The sequence below is a fragment of the Lynx rufus genome, unplaced genomic scaffold (assembly GCF_022079265.1).
Source record: "Lynx rufus isolate CCGP_SWC_20201006 ecotype Redwood Valley unplaced genomic scaffold, mLynRuf1.p SCAF_10, whole genome shotgun sequence".
Lineage (NCBI taxonomy): Eukaryota > Metazoa > Chordata > Mammalia > Carnivora > Felidae > Lynx > Lynx rufus.
Genome location: NW_025814824.1, coordinates 66,460,434 through 66,486,571, shown reverse-complemented (window position 1 = coordinate 66,486,571; position 26,138 = coordinate 66,460,434). Strand labels below are relative to the sequence as shown.

Genomic DNA, 26,138 nt, shown 5'->3' with positions numbered 1-26,138 from the left:
AGGTGTCAGAAAAGCACACTGAATAAGGAGAGAAGAATGCAGATACATCACTTTGGTTATAATAAATGCTTGATTTCTTTTAATCCCCAGAGTCCAATTTATTTTCTTTCCAAATTTAAGAGCAGTGTCTGCCCTCTGAATCTATTGTTACACTTACTAATGGATGTGAGCTGACTGTATTATTTGCCTATTAATTTGAGTACTTAAAAAATATCTATCTTTAACAATTTTCTCTCCCTCTCTTTCATCTACCATGTGTCCCACACCTTTCCATCCAATGAAGGGTTTTCTATACCCTTTCTCTTCTCTGTCCTTTTGGCCTCCTGCTTGGAGAATCAGCACAACAGAGTTAATAATTTAACCCCATCCATCTCCTCCAATACTACTCTTACACAGGAGGACAGGGGTGCAGATGAGAAGGGTTTCCACACAATGGGAAGCTGCAGAAGCAGAGACAGGGAAAGTTTGTGGAAGGGGAGATGGGTAGAGGTGAGATAGGGATGGGGGATGGAGGAGGAAGAAGGGTCTACAAATAGGCTGCAAAGGCTTTCAGAAGTCATGTTTGCAAAGGTCTTTGTAGGTTTTCTTAAGGAATTTTGAGGGTGTTTTGTTCTTTGTAAGCAATGCAGAACCATAGGAAACTTTGAGGGGAGGGGAAGATATGGTTAGACAGTTTTTATGTTGGTTTGATTGGCTTTCTTTCTCCCCAGGCAAAAATGACTCCATTGTGGTAGGAAAGATAAATAGGAAGGGGAAGAATCTAAAGGCAGGAAAAACAGTTTGGAGGTTACTGCAAAACTGAAGCCTAGTCCTTTGGCTTGGACTTAGTCAGGGGGATGGAGAGGAAGAGACAGATTTAAGAGTTCAGTTGACCTGACTTTGGTGCTTTTTAGAATGACAAGAGAAAGACAGAGAGATGGAAAGTTAAGCAAGTGTGACTATGATTTCCCATAGTCCACGAATGGATGATGACATCATTTAATGACATAAAAAAATGCAGATGGAGAAGGGCGATTTAAAAGCAAGATAGGAAGATTGGTTTGGGATTTACTTGCAGAATGTCCTGTACAGTGTTGTGCTGGTAGGTGTTAACATCTTGCTTTCCAAAAGCAGAAAGGAAAGGAAAGGAAAGAAAAGGAAAGGAAAGGAAAGGAAAGGAAAGGAAAGGAAAGGAAAGGAAAGGAAAAAGAAAGCCCTGATTATATCAGATTTCCCATGGTGTAAATGTTCCCATCATTGGCCGATTTTCAGCCAGTCCCATGGAAGTCACTTATTGCAGAGTTGGGAAGAATATATACAGTCAGCTCTTCTGAGCTGTACTGGGCAGACTTTAGCATGCTGTTGGTCCTGCTGGATACTCTACCAATGCATTAGGGAGCATAGTCCAGGAGCTCAGCAAGGAGATGAGCGCTGGAGAGATGTGGTTTAAGTGAAGCCAAGGGAGTAAAGCATGTTGAAATAAAAAGAGAAAACCAGTATTAGGAGACATCTGTATAAGGAAAGAGGAGTCAGAAGAAGAGCGGTTAAAGAGGCAGGAGAGTCAAAAGAGAACCAGATTCATGAAATACAAGAGAAGAACTAGTGTCAGGAAGGAAGGTGTGGTTAATAGTGTCAAGTACCAGAGATCAGGTAGCCTAAGAACTTAAAGGAGGTCATCAGCATTACCAGTTAAGCAGTCTTTCTGTGTTTGAGACATGTTTTTGTTTTTCTATGTTAAAAATATGTTCTAATGATAAAAAAGAAAACAGATATGCTTCTTCCTTTTTTTTTTAAGGAGATAATTAATGAATTTGGACAGAACACACTCAGTGGTAGAAGTGAGGGGTTACCTGAAATGGGCTGGAGAGTTTGAATAAAAGGGAGGGAGTAGAAATGAAATCTTCCTAGCAGTTTGGCTATTAAAGGAAGGAGAGCTCGAAGGATGGCATATTGGAAGGATGGCTTTTAAAAAGAATTATGTGTCATTGATCAACTAGTAATTCAGAGGAATATATCTGTCTATAATCCAGGCTAACTTGCTGATCCCAGTGACAGGCAGAACAAACATCTTACTCAAGTCCAGAGGCAGTAATGGTTTTGAATTTTGCTTAAGTGTCAATAGGAGTCACATTTATACAGAGGGCATTGCATTGGTCCGATTAAATTGAATTTGTAGATATCCAGAGCCTATGTGATTCATGGTTTACTCCATAGGTAATGGTGGTATTCCTTGTATTTTTTTAAATTTGAATATTGATTGCTTGATAATTTGTTTGTGTCTGTGTATTGGAATGAAACTGACTCAGTTATGAACTGTAGGTCCTTTTATTCCTCCTTAAGTGAAAAAATAATTACCTATATTTTCCCCTTAACTTTGAGGCACCTCTTATTCTCCAGGAATTCTAAAAAAATCCAGCTATTAGGTCTTAATTGTAGTACATTCAGCCTGAAAAGTTGTTTTTAGAATATTTTTTATTCTTCACTGGCTTCTTCTGATACTCTATTTTTTCAGAGCTTCCCAAGGAAACCAAAGAGTGTGCATACCAACCCAAACACATGTGTAGTGAAAATCATTTATATTTTAAACACTGTGTACATGTACATTTATGTAGACCAGTTAATAGATATTAGACATCAAAGCAACATCGAAGCAAAGCCTTTTAGGTAATCCCTAACTCAAAAGTCTCAATAGAGTGATAAAAGTGAGCTTCTCTGTAGCTCCCTGACCTCTAGCAGGGTCTCCAAGGCCACAGCTGCCTGAAGGGCAAGTCTGTAATTAGAAGATGCCAGGGTGATCTCAGAATAGAACTTCAAGCCACCTGGGCGGCATTTACAGAATCAGCTTCTCTGGAGCAACAGCAACAAAGAAGGGCCTTCCTACAATATTTGGAAAGAATCACCTCAGGTGGGGACTTGAGTTTTGATGCTGGTGTTAGCAGGAATCAGAAGAGTTGGAGAAAAGCTCCCTGAAGCATACTGAGGAACAAATCAACCCACAATATTTAAGGGAGAGGATTCACATTTGCAGACTTTGTCAAGGGACACATTCTTTTATACTCTCACTTTTGGAATTCAATATTTTTGTCATATGAACCTATGACACTTGTAAAGTATGGGCTTGATGTCAGCAGACCTACATTCTTGTGTCATCTGGCTAAATCATTTAGCCTCTTTGGGGGCTCGGGATCTTTTATTGGTAGAAATCAACAAGACTAATAAACATGCTTCAACCGTTACAGTGTGTTCATGTATTCATTGCAGGGGTGAGCAGATTCTTGACTCCACAAGTTGTTCTTAGTTAAAAATGATCACGTTTGGTGTTGGAGCCATAGACTGATGTATTTAATTTAAAATCGATGACTGTCTTCTCTCTGAGGCTTTTCTTCTTCTTGGTCTCATCTCCTTTCTCCAGCATCCTATCTTTGTCTTGTGTGGGATTTATTGTCATTCATACCCCAGCAGAACAATCTAAAGTATTACTTTAATAGGGATTCTTTTGGGAACCCTAGCCTTCAAAATTCCAAAAACAATGATTTTGGTGGTGGGATTTTAAGCACAGTGGTAAGTGGGTGGAGGGTGGGGGGTGAGGCAGGAAATGGGCTGTCAGGGAGACCTAACCACTCCCCTGATCATACTTGGAATGGCATCACCTCCTCCAGGAGCTTTCCTTTATATCTAGAGGGTCAGAGAGATTACTTTTAACTCTTTGTGCGACCTGGAGTTTTACAAGTTTGGCATGGGAAAAACCTAATAGGCCATGGCTGGTATCTGAAAATGACATTAATAGTCAGCTAATAATACCCTCTTTGTTTAGAGTGCCATTCTTTCAAGGGAGTCAAATGAACAAAATTCACTTTCAGAAAACCCCTGTGAGGCAGAGAGAGCATACATATTCTCTTTATTTTACAGATGAAGAAATGGAGTCAGAAAGTTGCACATCATGTGCTCAAGCCAAATTTGACCCAGAACCTAGTCTCTTAGCCAGGGTTATCCCTTGAACTAAGGCAAGATGCTCCTGGGCCCTGGGCTTCAGAAGGTGTGGTTCTGGCCCTTCTCAAACTTCAACCCTTCCTAAAGGGTGAGCAGTCCACAGGGTCAAGGTGTCCATGCCACTGGAATTATAAATACCTGGGACCCAAGAATTCCTTGCTATAGGGCCCCTAAGTGTACGTCCAGGGCCTGCGTGGGCCTCCTCACTGGATCTGTTCCTAGTGTTGACAGAACCACTGATGCGTGTACCTGCCCAAGTTGTGGCCTGACTGTAGCATACTGTGGTATAGTGTGGAGGGGGCATGTGCAGCTGAGGTCCACATGCACACACTGAAGGTTCTTCTGGAATATGATAGAGTTGGGGGTGGGGAAGAGAGAAAAAGGGTTTGGGGGTCCCCTGTCCCACTCTACCACATTCTTGACAAAACTCAGATCAAACTGTGAGGAGTTCGAATGTGAACCTACCCTTCCAGGTTGCTTCCAGGTAGGAAACCTTTATTTTATAGTTTGTTGGGTTGAATTATGACTTAAATATGTAGACAAAGTATGTGGACCTCCATTTGTACTTTTGCCTCTGTCCCCCAAATGTTATGGGTGGTCTTGCTTCTGATTGTCAAAGCAGAAGCCAGAGGAGGAAGTTGAACTGGAATGGTTATATAATTTCACACAACTGCGATTCTCTGGCTGCACTTTGCAAATCTGTAGAAACCAAAATACAAGTCCCGTGTATTTATCACTGGGACTCTGACCATTATAATGAAAATAAAAAGGGGACTGGTTCTTTTTTTTTTTTTTTTTTTTTTGTGGCTTCCCACCTCCCCCAGTTTGCGAAAAGAAGGAGCAATAGGCGTTTCATTGGCCCTCCCAGGACCTGGGAGGCACAGGCGGGGAATCCCAAAGGCAATAAATAAGTCGCCTATTGAATACCAAAGTCAGGGTTTGTGGTGGAAAACAAAAACTGCTAATTAGCCAGAGGACTGTCCATCTTCTCCCACACCCCGGGCATTTGAAAGGAAAGGCTAGGGGATGCTGTTCTGAGGGGTTGCAGCCCCCAATCCCTCTGACTGGGTAAAGTAACAAAGGGAAAAAAATGCTGAAAGCAGGAGTTTAGAGGAAGCGATTTCCACTAGTGCTATTTGCCGCTGGGAACGTGGAAGAGACCATCTCTGGCTCAGCCGCAGGCCCCAGGGTTCCTTCTCGTCCTAGGCTGGCAGGCCCGGACGGGGCAGGGGGCGCTCACCCAGGACCTGCTAGGCCCGCAGCAACTCCCAACTCCCGCCCTCGGCCCCCAGGCGTGCAGAGAGCCGCAGGACGTCGCCCGTTTAAGGGGCGGGGCGCGGCTCCACGTGCTTTCTGCTGAGTGACTGAACTACATAAACAGAGGCCGGGGAAGGGGGCGGGGAAGGAGGGAGAGAACAGGCTTTGACCGATAGTAACCCTGGCGCTCAGCGCAGCCGAATCTATAAAAGGAACTAGTCGCGGCAAAACCCCGGTAATTCCGAGGGAGAGTGAGTGGCGCCGGGATCCGCCGAGCCCAGCGGACACCTCTCTCCTCGGGCGCAGGTGGGCAGGGCAGGGGGGGCGCCGCTGGACCGGCGCTGCCAGAACCAATTTTTCGGGGCGCTTTGCTCTTTTTTCCCCCTTTTCCCTTCTCCGGAAGGGTTTTTCAAGGGGTGGGGGAAAAGACGCACACACAAAAGTGGAAAACAGGTAAGAGGTTCTCCCGTGACCTGGGCGTTATTGTTTTGTTTCGGGGCGGAAGAGGCTCTGGGAGGCGCTGAGTTTCGGGGACCAGTCTGAACCCCCACTTCTTGCAACCCAAATGGAGCGGGGGCGGCGTAAATGGAGAGGACGTCCTAGGACAAGCTCTGGCGACCCGAAGACGCGGCGCTACTGCGCACGGGGTTCGCCCGGCGGTGGAGCCGGGGAAGCATCTCCGGGCGTGGAGACCCGGGCGCAGTACCTCGGGCGCAGTGGGATGGAGGGTTCTGGTTGGGCCGGGGGCGCCGCTGCCGGGGCGGAGGGAGCGGGGGTTGGAGAGTAGTCTCAGCACCCAGCGCTTCTCTTTGTTCTGAAGAGCCTGAGCCGGCTGGAAACCTCCGTTTGTGGGTCGGCCGGCGCCCACCGGGACAAATGGCAGCACTGGGTCCCCGCTCCGTTCTTGAAGGAGCTGGTCTGAGCTGGGCTCTGATCTGGGGATCCGCCCCGTGCGCCCCCGGACTGGAGCGGCGCGTTCTTGTTCCCCAAGAACTCGGCTGGGTGGTGTCCCAAACGGGGTCTGTAGCGCTACTGATCAACTTGAGGCCTCGGAGGCTTTGTTTGACCCCGGGGGTCCTGCTTCTGGCCTTCGTTTGCGCACCCCAGCTGGTGTGCCTGGCGCAGCGGGGGGGACGCGGTTTTGTTTTGTTTTTTTTAAACTCGAAAGACTTAGAAGAAGAGCCGGAGGAAACCTGGAGGTGATGTGCCCATTCTCCCCGCCCCCATCCTTCCTGCCCTTTGCAGTTTAGTCTCTCGGGGCTGCCTCAGGCAGGGCACGGATGGGGAAGCTGGGGCGAGATGGTGCCGCGGAATGACCGGGAGTAACCCCGGAGGGCGGTGCAGAACTCCATGCTCCGCCGCGGGGCTGGGCTCCGCGGTGGGGGAGGGTGGGCTGCGCTTGGGCCGCCCGTGGCCTGGGGGCAATGGTGCAGCGCCTCCTGGCCGACTGGCCTGGGAATCAACCCTTTGGCGGGAGGGGGCTCGGGCTTCACAAAGCGTTATGGTTTGCCTGTTCCGACTAAGATCCGGTGAAGACGGGTGGTTGCAGACTGGGAGGAATCCCGGGAGAGCAGGCGAAAAGGCCGTCTGGTTGTTTTTTTATCAGAATGTTTCCCGATTCCCAGACCTTTGTTACCGGAGAAGGTTCTTGGCGTGGGTCGGTTTCATGGTTGTATGTAGGTGTCTCTTTTTCAGCATTTATCTTATAGAAGGAAATAAACAAGGTGTGTGTGTGTGTGTGTGAGGGAGAGAGAGAGAGAGAGAGAGAGAGAGAGAGAGAGAGAGAGAGAGAGAGAAGGAGAGAGAGAGAAGCGTCTGGCACTGGAAGTAATTGGCTCTTGTCTTTTGCAGCATTGATACCGTCAGCTTTTAAAATCCGAGTATTATTTAGTGACAACTCACAAAGTGAATGGGTGGTATATACATTTACATAAAAGAGGACAAATAAGAGGACAAATTTGATATTTTAAAAGTTACTTGGTGATGAAAATAAGCAAGTCACTTTTTAAGGCCCAGTCTCCCTCCCTGTCTCCCCCAAAGGACACCTTACCAAAATTTCCAAGTTCAAAAGCAGTTTTACTGGTTGTTTTAACAATGGTTTGGGACCCAAACCTAAGTTTTGATCTTTCTTTTCAGACAGAGCTTTTCAGACAGTCCCTCATTTCTCATCTCCCCTTTTATTTCAGCCCATTTTTCTCATACCTACCACAAAAATAATGAAGGCTTTCTGTTGTTTGAATCATGCCCTGAAGACACTTCTCCCAAATCAAAGAAAGTGTGAAAGCAATGGAGAATGTTCTGGGGTAGAACCTCTTCAGATAGTATAATAATTTATAAGTACAAAGTTTCCATTGTCAGCCTCTTCCCTAACTGCTCCTATAAAGCAAATAATTCATGATAGAGAGTTTTAAAAAAAACTGTTGGTCACGCAGAGCAGATTGGTATCTACTTGAAAGAAAGCAGTAGGATCAGAGTGACCACGCTTAATGAGTACCACAGTCCATTTAAGAGACAAAGAATTGCTATTCTAGTAAGAGTAATTCCCTTGCAAGGACAAGCCTCATGTTCTAGAACGACATATCTTGATTTTGGAGGTGACACCTGTGAAATGTGTGTCTGCCCTCCTCCTGAGCATTTGAGATCTCAAGTCATAAATATTTCAGTTTACATTGAAATAGAGGCCTCTGATGGACACATCTTTGACTTAGGGCATGTTTACAGTTCATATGAGATAATGGTCAGTCTAGGATTGAAAAAGGGTAATTAGGACTTGGCTGTTTTCAACTTCAGCTGTAGGAAGTCTCAGTGCTTACATTATTAAAAATGAATGAAACTCAGCAACACAGTTTTTTGTTTTCTGTTTTTGTTTTTAATTACCTTCTGTAGGTATTTACCTTATATGGGGAGAAGTTGGAATATTTTTCCATCCAAAAAAAAGTTTTTAGGGATCTATCCTCCCATGAACCAAGTTACTTATGCTATGTTCATAGTGATTGCAAATTGTTAATATCTTTGCTACTTCAATTTTTAGCTCCTGAAGTAATTAAGCGGACATTACTGTAGACTCTTTAATTGTGAACGTTTTGGATATCTAGAAATTACCAGAGACGTGGTTTTTTGTTTCTAAAATACTCTCAAATCCAAATGCATTTTTATTTACTGTCTGGATGTCAAAGAAATAATGCAAGTAAAATGCTCTATATGGCCATTATTCCAGCATCAAAGTTTAAATGATCTTTCTGAAAATTTGTTTTATTTAACTATTCTGGGAGAGGGTCTACATGAAAAACTGAGACCTTCTTCATATCTGCATGTGGGAATCATCGTAAATGCCAGAGTTATTGTAATGTTTATTTCATAGGTGCTATTAAATAGCACCATGTGCCAAGCACTCTTCCAAATGCTTTTCAAATACTAATTGAATCTCTGCAACAAACCTATTTATCATCCCTGTTTTGCAGATTAAGAAAGTGAAGGGTGAACTACCTTGTCTGTCCCTGGCCATACATCTTGCAAGTGGCAAGACTAAGATTTGAACCCAGCCAGTGAACCCCAGAGTACTTTAGATCCCACACTAAGCTTTGAGGTGGTACAATTTCAGCTGCTGTAAGCAGAGGACTCTCTGAGAATGCTCACTGTATTTATGGTACATTCATCTGCTATAGCCCTTATCAGAATCTACAGCCTGTATCATATTTCCCTTGTTGCTGTGAGTGGGCCAGCCAAATTCTCAGCTTAGGATCTTGGTTGCATAGGGATTGCAACACCGTGGAAAGAACAGACAATAACATTAATTCTTTTCTTGGTTTTAAAATGAAAATTTTACTATTGCTTCAGTCAGATATTTGTGAGTAGGTCTACGATGTCAAAATGTTTTCCTGTGTAATACATCTAAAATGGAATGGCAGAGTGTTTGGCTGTAAAAGTATAAGGAACAAAAAGACAAAGGCAAGAGAACTATTAATTTAGCCGTCAGTCTTAACTTTGGTGAATTTTTTTTTTCTGTTGGTTATAAAACAATACAATTTCTGCTTGTACTATCCTTAATTATGTTGTGGACCTTTTGAAATAAGCTATTTCTCTGTTCCTGCCGTTACTGTCTAGGAATCCGATTTAGCCGTTTCGTATGGCATCCTTCTCAGAAAGTAAATACAGTTTCAAAGTCGGCTTTATGAAAGTGAAATAGGATGGGAAACTGGTTTTCCTATTAAATTATTACAGCAAATTAGAAATCAGTTCTTAGAAAACATTTCTACTTAGTTAGAAGCAGTTTCACTTATTGCTCATTTACTGCGTCCTGGATGTTGTTTTAAGCATTTTGCATGATGTTTCAGTTTGTTCTCATGAGAAGCACAGGTTGTGGATACTATTATTATCTTTATTTTACAGATGGGGAGACTGAGATATAGACAGGTTAAGGAGCCTGATCACAGAGTTTGTAAGTAGTGAGGCTGAGGTTGTAACCCCGGGCAGTTTAGTTTCCATGAATTTGCCAATATCAGAGTCAGGACTTTGTCAGGATATCCAAGTTTTGACAAAAGAAATACTAGCAAATGGCAAAGAGTGATTCCTTTTCATTTGGATATTTTTACCTAAAAATAGTTCCCTGGTAGATAACCAGCATAGATGTTGTTAGAGAGGTACATTTAGAAATGTTTTAAACCACAGAATGAAAAGCTCATGTGTAAAATTGTCTTCGGATAGAGCTTTCCGTTACTTTGCATTCCGTTAAGATAATAAACTATATTAAGGCAAAGAGCATTTATGGGAACAGTGAATGGCAGGTGCATCACACATAGTTCCTGGAACACAATAAAGTTTGAAATCCTGTCTTTTTACATTTTGAAAACTCAATTTCAGACCTGATTGGAATGCCATCCCTCTCATGAACTCCTGGATTCACTCCTCCCTGCTAACACTGAGTGACAATTATCCCCTTCTTTTTTACTTCCGTAAGATTAGATTACTGCACTATTCATGTCATGTATTTAATTGTTTTTTTGGTTTTAGTTAACATGTATTTGTATTCCTCTTGAGTGTACGGTTCTCCTCAAGGAGGTCTTTGATTCATTCTCCCAGTCCTTAATTCAACCCCTTTGATATGAAAGGGGTTCAATAAAAGCTGACTTGAACGAATCAAAGAGAATGGGAAACTAATTTTTGTTTGCTATATTCTAAAAAACAAATTATAATGATGGGATAATCACAGAAAAGCCTTAGAAATAGAAATATATGTGAAGTTTTTGTAGTTAGGTTTGTGATAAAGATTGAGAAATTTTTACTCAATTTAGGTCAGCTCACTTTTTGTAGAACAAACAATTGTGATTCCATTCATTTCATTTTTTTAAAGTTTGTTTTGAGAAAAGTGAGAGAGAGTGGGGGAGGGGCAGAGAGAGGGAGAGACAGAATCCCAAGCAATCCCAAGAACCATGAGATCATGACCTGAGCAGAGATCAAGAATAGGACACTTAACTGACTGAGCCAGTCAGGGGCCCAATCAGTTTCATTTCTTTTTGAGGCAGCTGTGATTTGAGAAAATGTTATCATCTATGACCTTTCACTTTAAAGCACTTTGATTTGCACATTAATTAATTTTTTAAAATAAGAATGAGAATTTACTAAGTAATATAGAATTTAAATACTTTTTAAAAAACCAAAACAACCTCGTATGCATAGGATCTGTTCTTTTATTCATTCTGTGTGTGTGTGTGTGTGTGTGTTTGTGTGTGTGTGTGTGTGTATTTGTTTAAAACTCTCCGGCATTTTCTATGCCAAATTCAACTTCCAAGAAGCATTTGGAAGCCAAAACATTTTATCTGGCTAGTCTTGAAGTCCAGATGTTTTATGATAACTGGTATTTAGTATGGGACAGTTCCCAGAAAGAATTTTATATGCATAACCAGTATCAGAGAGGATTTTTTAAACGTTTATTTATTTAAAATTAAAAAAATGTTTTTATTTATTTTTGAGAGACAGAGGCAGAGCATGAGTGGGGGAGGGGTAGAGAAAGAAGGAGACACAGAATCGGAAGCAGGCTGCAGGCGCTGAGCTGTCAGCACAGAGCCTGACATGAGGCTCAAACTCATGAACCTGCAAGATCTTGACTGGAGCCCAAGCCAGAGGCTTAACTGACTTGAGCCACCCACATGCCCCTATGGGGAGAGGATTTTTAATAATCTCAAGTATATGATGAAATCAATGGATTCTCTCTTCAGAAAAAATATACATAGACATGTACACTCCAAGTGTTATGTGTAATTACATGTAATTTTGCATAGAATTATATTGTTTACATATAATTTCAGAAATCATGGCTCTTCAGTGAATTTCTGAAATTATATGTAAAAAATATAATGACTTTGGGCAAATCATTTTACTTTTCCAAGATTTAGGTCCCTGCTTTACAAAATGAAAGAGGAGGAAGTGCATGACTTTTAAAGAGCCCTTCGTGTGTTTACATCCTCCAGCTCTAGCTGTGTATTTAGGAACAGGGTGATTCTTTGATTGGAGCTACTTAGAGATAATATCCTATGGGAAATCTTCAGCATTAGTTTCACAGATTATGTGGTTTCAAGACTAGAGAGGAGACACCCAGGGGGTGCCTAAGAGTATTCCCGATGAGAGTGAAGGTGGCACGGTGAAGGTGATAGGAGAGGAAGGCAGAGGCAAGAAAGCTGTGGAAATTGTCTACTTATCTGCCTTAATGGAGGAAGACGTGAATCATAGAACCAAAAAGGCATTCTCATCTGAAATGCAAAGGAAGGGGGAGTTGGTTCATCTCAATAAACTTCAGTAGAGCAAACATGATTTAGTGAGACGTTGTTCCCATCTCCAACTCACCATTTGGAGAATCTCTCTGAAATAAAATACTCATTTGGACGGTCTATCCTGGACATCTCTCCATTGTGGGTATAGGTTTTGCTTCTGACACTTATCCTGCAGTCCTGTTAAGCCATTATGTGAAAGGAGCACCACTGCCCATCCTAGGATAAGAACTGGACTAACCTTATAAGGATATTCCTAAATATCTTGGAAGACTCTTACTGGGGGTAGGTGGGCAAGACGGCTTTCTGAGGCATTGTCCTGAATTTGTTATCTCAGAGATCACAACAGATTGGGACCAGAAGGAAGAAGGGGGGGCAGAAAAGGAGCAAGGGGTTTCAGGATGGGAAGGGGGGGTGCATGAGAGGAGGAAAGACACTGTGAAGTTGTGTGGGTTTCATATCCCTATTTACACTTGCTTTGCAAAATTCCTGTAAGATGCCAGGTTGGGAATAATTCCTTTTGTCAAGGGTCATACCAAGCTTGTTTTCTTGAAGAAGCAAATCCCCAAGGGGGTGGCAGTTTGAAATCAATTGCATCTGGTGTTTAGATGACCCGAGTTTGACATAAAGGCAACACTGATGGAAGCAACAGCCTTCCTTGGAAAGGCAGAGAGACAGTAAAGACCCAGAGTAATGAGTTTAGATTGACCTGAGGATCCTTCTCTGCTCCCAGGGGCAGGGCTTGGAGGTGGAGGTGTCCGTTGATCTTAACTGGGGTGAGGTGTGATCTCTGGTACCAGGAGAGGGAGGGAAGAGGAAGATAAACTATTAGAAAAATGTGTTAATATAAAAAAATTAAATGTGTTAATGTACAAAAAATACCATTAAACTGAAATTCATTTCTTTGGCAAATATTTTTTCAAATACCACGTAAAGTACTAGCGGCTAAATACATGTCCGAAGACTTGGAGGGTCTGCTGCCATGATGATCATTAGCTTGGCATTCAAGGCTCTTTGAAATAAGACTCTGACCTATCTTGACAGCTTTTTATCCTAGTTTATAAGAGGCATACTTGAAGGAACTAGATTTGTTTTTTCGCCAGTGATTGTTAGCACATAGTATGGCTTAATAACTATTTATTAACTGAATTTCCTTCGATTTTAGGAGCCCCTTCCTGCTCCTCATTGTTGTGGTATCTCACATTCATCCTCTCTGGTTACTTTTGTTTGCAATGCATCCTCTACTCATATTCCTCACTGACTGAAATTTTACCCACTGACGACGGGTAGATGAGAGCACGACGAGGGTTAGGCCTTCCTCCGTGTCACCTCTTGTAATTGTCACCATCACCCTATCTTTGATAGGCAGCACATAAATCATTCAGGTTATTTACATTGACTCACATTTTTGTGAGTGTATTTACAAAATAGAGTGAAAACAAGTCATTTTTTGGGGTGCCTGAGTGGCTCAGTCAGTTGAGCGTCTGACTTCGGCTCAGGTCATGATCTTGCAGTTCACGAGTTCCAGCCCCTCATCGGGCTCTATGCTGACAGCTTGGAGCCTGGAGCCTGCTTCGGATTCTGTGTCGCCCTGTCTTTGCTCCTTCCCAGCTCATGCTCTCTCTCTCTCAAAAATAAATAAATGTTAAAAAAAAAATCGTTTTTCTAAATAGTCTGTCTGTGAAATAAACTTGCTTTCCAAAGGTGCTGGTGGACTCAGAGACTTGTCACTTTATTAAAAGGGGGTATTAGCCAATATTAAAGAAGTGTTGAAGAGCAGGCCAAACAAACTTTCTCTTTAATGTAATAAAATTTTTATAAAGGCCAAAAAAGTGTTGAATGAATTTTTCTCGTGTGATTCAGTTTTTCATACTGCATCTGTCCATCTAGAATTGTCTAAGTGGAATTTAAGTGGCACTTAAATTCACCTTGTGATGAATTCCCACGTTTGGGGAAATATTGATGTATGTCCCATCATGCAGAGATGTCTCTGTATACCTGATGCAGAGAGTGGTTAAATAAGTCGTTCATGGTTCACACGTTTTGCTAATGGCACGATGGCAACCAACAAGGGGGATTCAAGCCCAAGTCTGATACCCAAGCTCCAAGCAGTTTTCCTAGATTCAGATCTTCTACTCCAGCCTCTTTATCATCAAGACTTGTTTTCTGTTCTGAGGCTTAAAGTGATACAGTGGTTTTACCCCACAGGGGTCATTACCTGGAAATTAAAATCTTGGCCCCTCGTGTTTTAATCCAGACTTTTTGCTACTCTACCAGAATTTTGGGTAATATTTACAATGTCCTTTTAGGAGAGAAAAAAATTGTGTCTATACAAGTCTGTCCTTTTCAGCTTAAAATGGACACTGAATCTTTGAAAATCAGACTGGCCTCATTTATTTATTGTCTGTTGGTCCACTTTGAATCTTAAGGAGTTTTTTAACTGTATTTTCTCTCTCTCCAATTAGAATTGCTGCTTGGTTGTAGGTTTGAATAGGAAGGAAATCCCCACAGCAGTCCTGAAGGTCGAGTCTTAACTGGAGTCTGTTTCCTTTATGCAAAAGTACAAAACCCTGTGCTAATTTTGGCCCGTTAAGATTAATTGTGATTCAGGGCAGAGTGGTGTTTTGTTTTGTTTTGTTTTGTTTTGTTTTTTAACTTTAATGATTGTGTTCATTGTAGTAAGGACCTTGGGTTCAAGAAAAAAGAAAGCCTTTGGTCAAGTTATGTTAATTCAGTTGTCTGTTCTGTTGCAGGATTTGCAAATTTAGTGGCATCAGTGCCATTTTCCAGTTTCCAAACCTGGTCACATTTCACATGATCACAGCGTGCCTTTCTCTTCCCCAGAGCAAAGGGAGGGTTGTCTGACAGTTGGTTCCAATGGCCTCCATTAAGAGGATTGCATGTGCCCCTGGTGGCTGCAGAGACCAGCAAGGCACTCTGTCCTTAGGCAGAGCACCAGGTTGGGGACTCTGGTGCTTACCTGATGTAGATATTTAGCACATGGCTGCCTGGGAGATTGGATTGTGCAGATACTTAAATGGCACTGTAAAACCACTGTTAAAAAAAGAAGGCTAGTAGGAGTTGCACCCAATAGTTTAGTTTCTTTTCCTTGAACACTTTTTAATCTGGCATATAAAATGTTGGATTTGTGAAAATCTTAATGACAGCGCTTTCTAGAAGGAATACTTAGAATCATAATAATAATCGGAATAGTAGAGATCTGTTTCCTCTGAGAAGATCCTCCCAAACCTCAAAAAATGGAGTTCATGTTGCCAGTGTTTAAAAAAAGGCCAACATCCTTCAATTTTTGCTTTTCAGAATCACAAGTGTATGGATTTAAACTTGTGATCTTATTCCTCTTTCTTCTTTTAATTAAGCAACCCAGCCAGCAACATGGTTTCTTTTGGTTGTTATAGAGGAGTTCCAGGTGTAAAGTTGGGGGCGGAGCTCAGACCCTGGATCTCTGTGCCGGTCCTGGAAGCCCGACTAAATTTTCACTTACTTAGTTACCTGGTCCTGGCTGGGCCGTAGAAACAGAAGCATCTCAGACATGTGACAGAAGTCCGCACTGCCTCAAGAGCTGGCTGGTGAAAGAAGGTGTTCTGGATAAAGATTGCTGGGGTTTGGTCACATACTCAGTGAGCTAGAATGGGACAAGAGCCTGGGGTTAGATAACTCGTTTTGGCAAATGTAGAGGGAATAGAGTATTGAGATGGAAAAATTTTATTCAGGTATTGCTGTGCTTCATTGAGTGAGTTTTTGATTTGAGCCTATGTGTTTAGAGTTCAAGAGTCTTGACCAATGCTGGCAGTCTTATATTTAGGGTTGAGCCCCTAGGGGAGGTATTCTTGTAGCTGGCATGCTTACAGGGGTTCTAGAGCCTATGTCTGGCAAATTACCCATTCTCCTTTGCCCACATGAAGCCAATGAAAATGAATGTCCTTCCCAGCGAATTAGGGCAGCTTTGAGGACAACCAAATTAAATGCGCTTGAACTTGAGTTTCTTTGAGCACAGCTGGAAATTTTGTCATGCTTCTGGGCTATCTGAACCTCTACTTTCAATGAAACTTCTGATTTGTTACTGTAGAGAGCCTGCTTTAACTATTTTCTCTCATTCCTGGAGTCTGACTTCAGAAGCCTTCATTCCACGAACGTTACAGAGCATAGAGTCTTCCTGGGCACTGGGCTCAATATGGCAGAGAATAAGATGTTGAGACACAGTAGCTTGCTGCACGTAGCTTACAGTTTAGCAGGGACCACCTGATAAGTCAGTAGCCTGGAGAGGATTGTAGGGAGAGCCTGAAAAGATGAAGTGTAAGGCCCAGGTAGCAAACAGGTAGTTGATATAGAGGCTGGAGGAGACGTCACGGTGGAGAGGGAAACTGAGCCAGGTGCTGAAGACTTGGAGGAAGGGAGCAGTGTGCTTGCATAGGGAATAGGAGTTGCCTGCCCAGAGCACGGAGAGAATAGTGTGAGTGAGTGTTGGGGGCTCCCAAAAGAGGATTTCGTGGTAAAACAATTCCAGAAGTGGCACCAGGGTATCAGGGTCACCCCTTTAACATCTTCCACTGAGCTGGGCACTGGGGAGAGCTCCAGTTTGTTCTGGAAAGGCCTTTGGGGAAATAGTACTTTCTGTGGACAAAGAAGAGAGAAGAGAGATTCCTTTAATAAATTGCCCACTTTATGCCCCACCCATGATGAATGCTTCACCCTGTGAAGTCAGCAGCACTAATCATTATAATAGCTACCATTTACTGGACACTTACTTTGTTCCAGGAACTGACTTAATGTTTGTATACATTATTAGTTCTATTTTCTGGAGAGGATACAGGGGCTCAGAGTCCCTAGGGTCCCAGTGTTGGTGAGGAGCAGAGCCAGGCTTCCAAACCAGTTTTCTCTGACTCCAAAACCTCCCTGCTTTCTACTGGGCCAGTTAATTAAAAAAATAAGAGTTAAGGATGTTTAGGAAGAGTTTGCCATACAGTAGCATAAGCCCAAAGGAAGGGGAAGGCGGTGAAAGGATTTGGGTTTGTCCCCAAGTCCTTTGAGCACTTTTATAAAAATAAACCCTTTATGCTAGGAGAAGGTTGGACATCTGAAGATGTTGACCCTTCAGAGATGGGAGCCAAACAAAATGGTTTTTGCTGATACAGTCACTAGACTTTTATCCTAACATTCTCTTGGGAAACCCTCCTGCAGCAACAGGGAACACGGTAGTCAAATTTTTCTGCAAATAAATGATTGATTGCTCATGGAGACTTGCTTGCTTGTGTTTCTGTATAGCTCAGGGTGTTTCTGACTTCAATAGCTCCTTCTTTCCAGGCCCTTCTTATTTTGGTATTATAATGGTAGTTGAAAAAAAATTTTTTTCTATGATAAATAATGTTGACAGATTGATTTCTTTTCAACAGGAAACTTCTTTTTCCTATATGCTAGGTACTCCTACCAGAGAAAAAGCAAATAGTTGTATTGTTTGCCGAAATCCTCCTTTGAAGGTTGCCCTGTGTTTATTTAATGGAAATCAGCAGGGGGAGATGGGCTATCTCTAATATTTTGTTAGAACTTCTCCATAGTTCAATAACAATGAAACAAGAACTTGGGTACGGGACAGATTTGCTTTTGAAAACCATGGCTGTTAGCAGTTTTAGAAGTCCTGAGACTGTATTAGCTGGTAGCAACTGCAATGTTGAGAGTGATGAAACGTATCTTTGGCTGTTCAAATATGATAGAAATAGATTTAAACCTTGTGAGTCTCCTTTAAAATAGAATTGTTGACAGCAGGAAGGATAATGCTTCTCCAGGGCTAGTTACAGATTTGATGGTATTCATGTGTCTCTTCTTTCAGTTTGTATGCGTTCATTTCATAGCCTTCATTTTGAAAATTAGCTATTAGCAAATACTTTTGTCCAGGAAATTGAATCTGTATTCCTCTATAAACTAATTGTTAATAATAAGTAAGTATGATACATTTGGCACTTAAAAAAAAAGTGTCCAAGAGTCACAGATTGCTGGAATTGATGAAATTCATTGGATATATATTTTAAAAATGGGTATGTGATAGAGCCTCTTCTAGGATGATAGACATCTTCTATAATGATAGAATTGCTTCCTTTTACCCTTGACTTTTTACCTTGGAGGATTTCTTACATCTTTTTGTCCTCAAATTTGAGTATTAAAACATTACCATGTAAGTAGGAACACAATCTCAGGGGTTGCTGAATAGCAGACCATGGCCTTTCTGCAGGCCTCTAGGGGCCTAATGGCAGCTAACGGCAGTTTAACTAAATTTGGGAGTCTATAGGATGGTTGGGAAATGTGAGGGGGTGGAATTTAGGGTTAGCAAGGATGGCCTTAAGGATAGAGAGCTTGGGGGCACCTGGAGGCCAGAGAAGTGAAACTCAGACAGTCAAATGAACCCCGGGCTAATAAAGCTCCCCAGGGTCAGCAGGGGAGAAGTCACAGTCCAAATCCCTTCCTCCCACCTCAGCAGCTACGTCCTGTTTTCAGTCCTGGTTTCGGTGAGCCTGTTGCATGCAGCCTGGTTTTCTATCAGTTATCTCATTAGCCTTTTCCCTGAATGGGGCTTCTGATCCAGAGACATATGCTCAGAGATGCAATGAAAGAACAGACCTTTTCCAAAGCAAGTGTGCTCTGTTGGGCTCATGGGTTTCATACCCTAATTTTATAGGACCCTCCACATCTCTTTGGAGACCAGATGCGTAGGTGGGTCTTGCTTTTGTATCAACATCTCATGAATATGCAATCAGTTGAGCTCTAGTGCCAACTCATTTTCAATTCATATGTGGTAGGGTTCAATCCTGCCTTAGATCTACCTGCTGCTTTGTATGTTACTGGCTAGCTGTTTATCGATGTGAGACGTCTAGATACGTTTTATCAGGAGAGATGCTGACAAGCTGTTGTCACAAATTTCAACTTCTGTCTCACTTCTGGTAACCATGTAGACATTTGTCAACAAAGTAGAACGCACACTCTATCTATCTATCTATCTATCTATCTATCTATGTAAAATTTGGAGAACTAGTTGCCCTTAAGACTGCTCTCTGGGAGAAATGAACACTAGTTGCTGACTGCACGTTCTGGGTATATTTGGATAGAACTCAGAAGTGTGTTCAGAAGAACAAACAGAATTGCAGCGGAAAGATGATAGTGGGGAGGGACGTATAACAGTTGTTGGAAAAGTTACTTCTTTAGACATGTGGGGGCCAGCTCTAACTCTAGGGGGTGAGTCTGGTCAAGCCACTTGCTTTTTGAGGGCCTCAGCTTCTCTATAAGGTCGGGACAGGGGTGTAGAGGGAACGGTTCTCCAAAACTGCATCAAACTTTCTGTCAGTAAGACAGTTGACTGGAGTATGGCCTTATGAGGGGACAGCTACTTTGCTGCGGTGAGAAATGGTGGTGGTGTGGTTCCTGCTTGGGGACGGCCCTCGTCTGGCACATGCCCTGGCCGAGGGTTCGACCTGCACCTTAGATGGAAGTTCAGCTCTCTAGGCCTGGCCTCACGTGCCCCCAGTGTTCTTGCCAGAAGGAAAAACACCAACCGACCCTTTGGTGACTGCAGAGACTGAGAGTTCCTGGCAGCAGTGCAAACATGTGCATTTTTCCCCCCTTATTACGCTTCCGTAGGCAGATTTAATGCTTTAGAAGGGTACAAGGCAGTCACGGGAAGTAGTTCCTGTTTTTCTTATGGCTTTGCCAAGTGGGAAATAAACCTTCCTACCTTGTCTTTTTTGCAGGACTTCCTCTGTTTGTCTCCTCCTTTCTTCTTTTTATTTCTCATCTCTCTTTGAAACTTAATGTGAGGTGCACAAGGGCCAAGTGTTTTGGTGAAGAAGGGGCTGGAGGAGCAGCGTGGTGGGTGCTGACTGGGGCTGTATATGTATTTTCCTCTTTGCACCAAGCTTCCTGTAAACCTGTAGTTTTATTCTTATGCCAGCATCACTGAATCTGACATTCTTGGTGTCACTTGGTGACCCTTTTGCAAGTGGCACAGCCCAGTGTCATTTCACTGTCCTAAAGGTGCTTCCTCAGAAAGGAGTTACCCCGTCCCCCAATACTTTCTGTTCCCTTACTCTGCTGTATTTTTCTTCATTACTCCTACCTCCCACTGCCTTAAGCTGCTGCTATTTTCCACCTCCTTCCTAGAAGTTCCACAAGAGCAGGAATTTTGCCTCTTTTGTTCACTTCAGGCTCTCCAGGATCTAGAACAGCATGTAATAGGTACTCAATAAATATTTGTTGTGCTAATGGGGACCCTTGCAGAGTTAAGGCTTCCTTGTTTGTTGAGTGAATATGGAGCGAATATTTTATCCACTATTCACCCTAGTGAATCACACAATAATCAGACTTTACACTGTACAGTTCTCAGGTCCTCCGAGGCATGAATGGACTTGTGGAGCATGTCAACTATTATAATAGAAGGAAAATGATTTGTTGGGGGGGGCTGGGTCAGGTTATTGATGTATAATTTACATACAATTAATTTACCCTTAAAATTTTAAAATTTTTTTAGTATGATTTATTGTCAAATTGGCTTTAATTTACCCCTTTAAAGTGTACAGTTTGATGAGTTTTGATAGATGTATATAGCCACGACCACAATCATGATACAGAAGATCTCCCATCACTCAGTGCTCCTTCTGCAATCTGTTTTCAACCTCCACCCATCACCAGCCTCCACAGATCAAACACGGATCTGAGTTTTGCCCTCATTGCTTCACCTTTTCAGCATGTCATATAAATGGAGTCATAAAGAGGCGGTTTCTTGTGTCTTGCTTATTCCCTTAGCGTAAGGCTTTTGAGATTCATCCATGCTGTTGTACATATCAGTTGTTTGCTCTTTGTTTATTGCTCAGTAGTATTCCATTTTAATTTATCTGTTAGTTGATGGATATTTGGGTTGTTTTCAGTTTTGGCTATTCCCTATAAGACTTCTGTAAGCGTTCACCCACAAGTCTTTGTGCGAACTTATGCCCTCCTATCTTTGGGGTAAATACCTAGCATGAGATGGCTGAGCTGTATCATAAGTCTGTGTGTAACTTTACAAGAAATTGCCAAACTGTTTTACAAAGCGTCTGTTCCATTTTACATTCCCACCAACAGTGTATGAGAGTTCCAGTTGTTCCACAGACTTGCTCGCGCTTTAAAATTTTTAAAAATTGTACTACTTCTAGCAGATGTGTATTTCATTGTGGTCTTAATTTGCATTTCTGTACAACTAATGATGTTGAGCATCTTTGCTTATTTGAGAAGGCTATGCTTTAGCAGTCTGCTATATTCTCTGGATACGAATAATGTTCTAATATTAGTGGCATTTGAGGTGAAAATTTCTTTTTTTTAAAGTTTATTTATTTTGAAAGAGTGAGTGAGCAGGGGAGAGGTAGAGAGACAGGGAGAGAGAATCCCAAGCAGGCTTTGTACTGTCAGCGTGAAGCTGACATGGGGCTCTATCTCATGAACCGTGAGATTATGACCTGAGCCAAAACCAAGAGTCGGTCGCTTAACCAACTGAGCCACCCAGGCACTCCAGAAGTGAAAATTCCTTTAAGAAAGTGGTTAAAAGTTTGAAAGGCCTCTTCCACTAGGTCCATACTATACAAAAGAAGGTTAGGGTGTGGAAACTATGTTAAATGCTGGCAAAGGGTGGTGGTCCGCCTGAGTGACTGATGATGCGACCCAGAGAGAGAGAGAGCACGTAGGACTTGAACATGGAGATTGGCAGAAAGCAGATTCCATGGCTCTACTGACCTTGGTATGGCTCGCTTGGACCTTAGCTAAACCTAGTGTTTGTGGGAAGTAGACCTAGATTTAATTACATTTTCCCGGATGCCCCAGGAGTCGCCTGGGAAAACTCAACAGTCCTTTATGGCCTTGGAGCATGTGGTAGAAGCCTGCTGAACATAGAGCTATCCTCTCTGGGGACAATTTACCGGAATCAGTTAATCAAGCTTGAGAAATCAGTTTACCACAGGCCCGGAAATGCCACCACCCTTACCTTCTGAAACCCTATTTCTCTTGTCCATCTCTTAGTCAATTAATTAAGCAAACATTCCCTGACTGTTTATTGCATGCCAGGTACTAGGGAAAACATCGATGAAGAAAACAGAAGTGGTCCCTGCGGACTCAGAATGAGGGAGAAATACTTCAAGGGAAAAGAGAGGCAGCCCTCCGAGTACCCAGGAGGGGCTCCTAACCCAGGTGTCAGTGCAGGGGAGGTAATTAGGACAGGATCCTGGGCAAGCGGAAGCTACATGGAGACCTAAGGTTGAAGAAGAGTTAGCCAGGCAGACAGTGCTGGGAGAAAGGCTTTTCTGGACAGGGAACATACCAAGAAGTCCTGGCGGTAGGACATTCAGAGCCTGTCAGTAGTTTCTTCTGGGCATGGTTTAGGAGGTGGGGAGCAGTGTGAGAGGGGTGGGAGTCATCAGGGAGACCAGTTAAACTACCACATAGACTGGACTTCCTCCTTAGGGCAGTGGGGAGCTGGCAGAGGGTTCTAAGAGCAGAATGGCACATTTGGATATATGGTTTAATCGAATAATTGCAGCTGCTCCCTGATCAATGGATGGGAGGGGGACAAGACTAGAGGCAGGGAGACCAGTGAAGTGGCTGCTGTGGTCACCCAGGAGTGGGATTGACAGAGTGGCCTATTGACTGGCAGTGATTGTGAAGTAGGACCCTTTCCAGCCAGTAACTGGAAATGTGCATAAGGGCAGAAGCGAGTGTGTGACTGGCTTTGAAACATTGAGAAATCTAGTACATAGTACTGCATTCTTTTTGGTTTTGGTTTGTTTGTCCACTTCCTTGGAAAACCGATGTAGAAATGTCCCTTTGGCTTCAGTTACCTGAGTGGAGGGGTTTGGGCATTGCCAAACCCTTCTTTGTGGACAGAATTGCCCCAGCAACGATCACTGTGTTCTGAAGTGGGAAGAGGGAATTATTCAGGAGGCCAGGGCCATGCCAAGGTGGGTGGGGGTTTGGGGGAAGAAGCCTGCCTGCTTGTACCCGGCAAAGCCAGAGCAGAACCTTCATTGCTGCTCTGGGCTACTTCTTGCTAACAACCTTCTCTGCATGTCTCCTGGAGGGTCACTGGGCTCAGAACCCATGTCTGGAGACCCAGAAACTCTCCTTTCAGGAAAGTACTCTCCAGAAAATCTCTTCCTGCCCTTTCTCATCTCACGAACACTCTATTGAGGTGTGTCTTCTCTTCCTCTGAGATTTTTCACTGAAGTTTAGGGGACTCTGTGCTGTGGTTTGGCTGTGGGGGTCTCTAACATGAGGCTATTCAGGTTTCATCCTTCCTACTTTGCCCTTTCCAGAATCCCACAATGGATTTGCTAGAAATAATGGAATAGAAATGAATGTTTGGACAGGGTAAAACCATTGCTCTGTTAGGAGGTACCGACAGAACAGAGAAAGATAAGTGGGAAGAAGAGCGCTCATTTCTTTGGCACTTACAATGTGCCATGTACTGTGTTGGGAATTCATTTATATTATCTCATTTAATCCTTTGAATATCATGCAAGGTAGGTATTGTCATCTGCATTTTTTGATGAGGAAATTGAAGCTCAGAGAGTATAAAGCCTTGGCCAAGGGCACATAGTTGGGGAGCTGGGGTTGATTCCTATTGGGGCTCTCTCTGCTATGTTAATTGTTTTTAAATTACAATCTTGTATGCTTGCTTTGGCAGCATATATACTAAGATTGGAGTGAAACAGAGATTAGCATGGGCCCTGCACAAGGCTGACATGCAGATTCATGAAGCTTCCATATTAAAAACTAAATAAAATTTAAAAATTAAAATAAATAAATAAATAACTTGTGTTCCAAGCTTCTCATTGTTACCCTGGGGATCTGAAAAGATTCATGTAGCTTCTAAATCAACTAAGTGATTCCTAGAGAGCAGCTTTTGCATGAGAAAAATCTAGCTAATTATTTATTTCAGTATTTCTGGAATGCAAGCCCTATCCTAGGCCACTTACAAAACAATTGGGATGACAGACACGTCTCACAGTGGCATTCTGGCTCTCAGTGCTTGGGAGGTCCGTTGACAGCTTTAAACAACGAATTGCAAACCGATGCAGTGCCAGTATAACTCTTCTTTTTGGGGTGAGAAATTTTGGGGGTCTATGTCCTAGAGGTTTGCTGAGCAAATGATAAAGAAATAGGACCTACAGCTTGAATCTTTCAGAGTAACTCCTGATTTGTTGGATTGTCAATGAATGAATTAAAATACATAGTAGTAGGGTCTTTCCTTCTCAGAAACTGAAAACTCCCTCCACTCTCTTCTTTCTCTAGAGGTTTTAAATGCAAGTCCTCATGAAGTGGGCAGCAAAAGGGTAAAAGGTTGACCTTTGCATTGCAATCTCATTTGGACTCACAGATTTTTTAGTCCAATATTTGGTTTTATATCCACAAGTGGTCACTGCATTAGTTCTTTTTGCCATTTGTTCCTCCCTTGCCTAGTTTCCCACTCCCACCTCTACCTTACTAGGGGCCACAATGATAAACTGAGCTATTTAGAAGTAAAGCTGGTTTCTGGGTTGTGGCAAGAGTTCATGACTATGAAGTGCCAGCAGGACCTAACTTTGACCTGTGTATCCCTCCCTTCTTCCACTTTTCATTTTCTACCCTTTCCCCAACTTTAATTTTAGTCTGACTACTTGGGATTATTCCAGCATTTAATAAATACAGTTGTTGAACGGGCAGCTGGGACACACAGCATGTTGTATCCGCTGCTTATGAGAACCATCCTTTTGCCCAGCAGGGTGAAACAGTCCTCCCGGGAGGTACCTGTGACACCTGATAAGGAGGGGCCAGGCTCTGTGTGCAGGTGCACACAGGTGGAGTAGAGCCAGAGTGTACATATGTCTGGGCAGTGGGAGATTGTTGGTTTCGCAGGTGATGCTCTCCGCCTGCCTCAGCTGACTTGTTTCTCCGTGGGATATTGTTTTCTTTCTACAGACACACAGCACTGGAATTGTCCTCGTCACCTGGGAACCAGGTGTCAATGTTATTTCCTCGGTATTTACTCATAGTCATCTAAAACAACTCCGTGGCTTTCCAGATTGGGAAACTGCTTTATCGATGGTGCCGTTTATCATTTGAAGGGCACAGCTATGTGGCCAGATGAAAATGTGGTCGGTAGCGAATTTCAAGAATTAGCATAAATTACTCCAGGTTCGAAGCAAAATTCATAACGCTGCTACGTTTTATGGGAAGGGAAGCATTTTTCTTAGACAAGTGAGACAGGTGTCTGGGATTCCAGTGTGCCGTTTCCAACCTCAGGGTTTTGACCAACCAAGATTGCTCACTTAAGTCTGTTTTCTTTCATAAGTGCGTTTTTCATTCCCAAATGGTCGCACCAACGGAGCTAAAATGATTAGGTTTATAATGACCAGCTTCCAGGCCGCAGCCAGAAAAACCTCCAGAATCCCTGTTTACAGGAGAAACTCTGAAGCCGCAAGTTGGGGACTCAGGGCTTCCTGAGAGTAATTAGGACACTGATCTGGGTTTTGAGGTCCCAGGTGAGGGGGCTGGTGCAACAGCCCTCATTGGCGTATGGCTTTGCAACAATAACTGATAGCGTTCTCTCCTGCTTTATCTTTCAGTTAATGACCAGCCACAGCGTCCCTGCTGTGAGCTGCTGCTGCTGCCTCCAGAAGCTCCTGAGCCACACACAGGTTGCTGCGGCTGCCGGCTGAGGAAACATGGCTTACTGGCCACAGTTGAGGTTGCTGCTGTGGAAGAACCTCACTTTCAGAAGAAGACAAACAGTAAGCTTGGGTTTCTCTGGGGAGGTTCTCCTCTGCTTTTCTTCATGGTTGTGAGTTGGGGATTGGAGAAGGGAGGAGAGGGAATCCTCTTGGTTTCTTAAAGGGAAAGAATGAATCTGGCCCTGATGAGCACAGGTCCGTGTGGTCCTGATAGAGCCCTACTGCTTATGAGAGAGGGAAGATGTGCGGCCAGGCAGAAATGTCAGCTTTAGTTTGTGCTGGTGGCCAGGCATGAGTTCTGACCCCTGGAATCTGGCACAGAATTGCCTCTGACCATCCCATTCTTTCCTTTTGCTACAGCCTTGGGGCCACCTGGCTGTGAGCACCTGAAGGGCCCTTGTATTTCTGGGAGGTG

At 43.1% G+C, this 26,138-nt stretch overlaps 1 protein-coding gene and 1 non-coding gene across 4 annotated transcripts in view; both read left to right on the top strand.

The window, feature by feature from the left end:
* Positions 1–5,459: 5,459 nt before the first annotated feature.
* Positions 5,460–26,138, top strand: part of ABCA1 (ATP binding cassette subfamily A member 1) — a 135,461-nt gene continuing 114,782 nt past the window's right edge. For all 3 annotated transcript variants that reach the window (XR_006959960.1, XM_047067351.1, XM_047067358.1), the window contains exons 1-2: positions 5,460–5,679; positions 25,619–25,783. Coding sequence is in view for 2 of the 3 variants with exons in the window: in XM_047067351.1 (XP_046923307.1) it covers positions 25,718–25,783 (66 nt within the window). In the remaining variant the exon portion in view is untranslated. The remainder of the gene's footprint in view (positions 5,680–25,618; positions 25,784–26,138) is intronic.
* LOC124505278 (U6 spliceosomal RNA) lies at positions 23,682–23,785 on the top strand. Its single transcript, XR_006960605.1, has one exon. It is a non-coding gene; the product is annotated as a U6 spliceosomal RNA (small nuclear RNA).